Source organism: Crocodylus porosus, unplaced genomic scaffold, assembly GCF_001723895.1.
Source record: "Crocodylus porosus isolate Cpor-Errol unplaced genomic scaffold, CroPor_comp1, whole genome shotgun sequence".
NCBI classification, from domain to species: domain Eukaryota; kingdom Metazoa; phylum Chordata; order Crocodylia; family Crocodylidae; genus Crocodylus; species Crocodylus porosus.
This window is the reverse complement of record NW_017728950.1, coordinates 20752645-20754452: the sequence shown is the minus strand read 5'-3', so window position 1 is coordinate 20754452 and position 1808 is coordinate 20752645. Positions and strand designations below refer to the sequence as shown.

The window sequence follows — 1808 nt, the reverse complement described above, 5'->3', positions numbered from 1 at the left end:
GGCACCTGGCCCAAGCACCACGAGCGCTCGTAAAGCCGTGCCAAGGGCCCTGCAATAACCCCTGCTAGCTCCCTCAACACCCTGGGGTGGAGAGCATCTGGGTGCTTGTTAGCATATATAGCTTGTTAATTTCAATTAATAAAAAGCACTTATGGGCATCTCTAGAACATGAACAACTTATAAAGAAAAAACATATTCACAAGAACCTGGAAAAAATGTCACTATAAAGTCCCTCCATACCCTTCATCAAATCTATTAAACCATATGGATTATATACACAGCTGTCATCAAGGTCAATTTCTTTCCCTTCTGGTGGCAGGGAGGCTGCTTCCCTTCCTGCTGGTCAGGTTACAGGAGATTATCTAGAGTCCTACAAGGAGGATTGATGCATGGGATAGGCAACACTGTGTTCAGAGGGGAGAGAGATGACCCTTTGGCTTATGGTAATAGGCTTAGATTTATTCTACAGTTACAAGAAACCAGATCAGAAACCTACATCTGCACCTCTGGGTCTCTTAGGCATGTCAATATTTCTGGGACTACTAGGTCACCATCAAAGTAGCGGTTACAAATACACTGCAGCTCTAACTTACCCTGCTGCCGCGAACATTTCTTGTCTGTTATCTCCGTCTCTGGGCCACGCCCTATCACTACTGTTTCTAAGTGAGGCAGCTTGATTCTTGGACAGCATTTATCTTTTCTCACCAGCCAACACACAAGCATTATTGCACTGCTGAACACAACAAAGAGAGAGAACATATCATTATACATGCATACAGTGTGTTGCATTTAGACACCAACTGTGATGCAGGGGCCAGAGGGCAGGATCAGATGCCAGCCATTCTTAGTTCTTTTACCAAGCCACTAGTAAATTGTGGCATCTTGGCTGCTCGGTTTACTATTGCTGTAACAGTCTCCTCATCCATAAAACAGGGACAACAGCAACCTATACCACAGAGATATTTTGAGGCCTGCTTAATGTTTGTGTTGTACCTTAACACCTTCCAAGGAAAAAGTGCTGGTGTGGAATGTACTTTAACACACACCCCAAGTAGATTTATATTAAAATATACAGTTATTACACCAAGAGACACAAGTTTTGAAACAGGAATAGCCCCAGTGAGTAATAAAGCACTAGAATTTACTATGCACATTAGATACCCGTCATTGTGGATATACCAACATGGACAATTCTGTAAGGTCCAACACAGTCTTGTTAGGATTTCACCACACTGAGCAAAAGGCTCTTCGGTGCAATTTTCTCCATTTTAAATAAGCGAATGTTATCTATGTCAAAGGCTGGGTGGGGGAGGAAGGTCCTGTTGCTGCAGGAGATATCCTTATGCCCCCCCCTCACTGCAACTGGCTTACTTGCACAGAATGTACCACTGCCAAATCCCCCTGGCAATGGCATCAAGTGGCAGGTTGGGATGGGGATTCATGAGGGCAGCTGCGGGGGGGGGGGGGGGGGAGGGTGCCAGAGCATCCCTAGACCCAGAGACTACTGGCAGAGTTGATCTCTGCTGCGGAAGGAGGTGTGAGGGGGCATGAGACTGATGACCAGGACCATTGGGACGCAGCCCCCACACTGCCTCTGTTGGTGTGCCGCGACAGGGGAAGAAAGCAAAGGGGAACTGCCCAGGGAGGGCAGCCCCCAAGCTGGGTCACAAGCAGCACCCCGTTGGAGTTAGAAACTTGCCAACCCCTGATGTAAAGGGGCCAGGGGCGGGAACCAGCCCTGCAGCACTGTCTGGTTCTCCAGCACCTCCCCTTGCCAAACTCTGGATCGGCCCGTGCTCACCCCGCCC

General features: G+C 48.2%; 1 protein-coding gene across 1 annotated transcript in view; it reads right to left on the bottom strand.

The window, feature by feature from the left end:
- The window catches only part of APTX (aprataxin), a 15604-nt gene extending 13836 nt beyond the window's left edge, over positions 1-1768 (bottom strand). Inside the window, exons 1-2 of the mRNA XM_019555250.1 lie at positions 1524-1768; positions 594-736 (exon numbers count right to left, since the gene is read on the bottom strand). Coding sequence (XP_019410795.1) covers positions 594-736; positions 1524-1570 — 190 coding nt within the window. The 5' untranslated portion in view covers positions 1571-1768. The remainder of the gene's footprint in view (positions 1-593; positions 737-1523) is intronic.
- Positions 1769-1808: the final 40 nt, after the last annotated feature.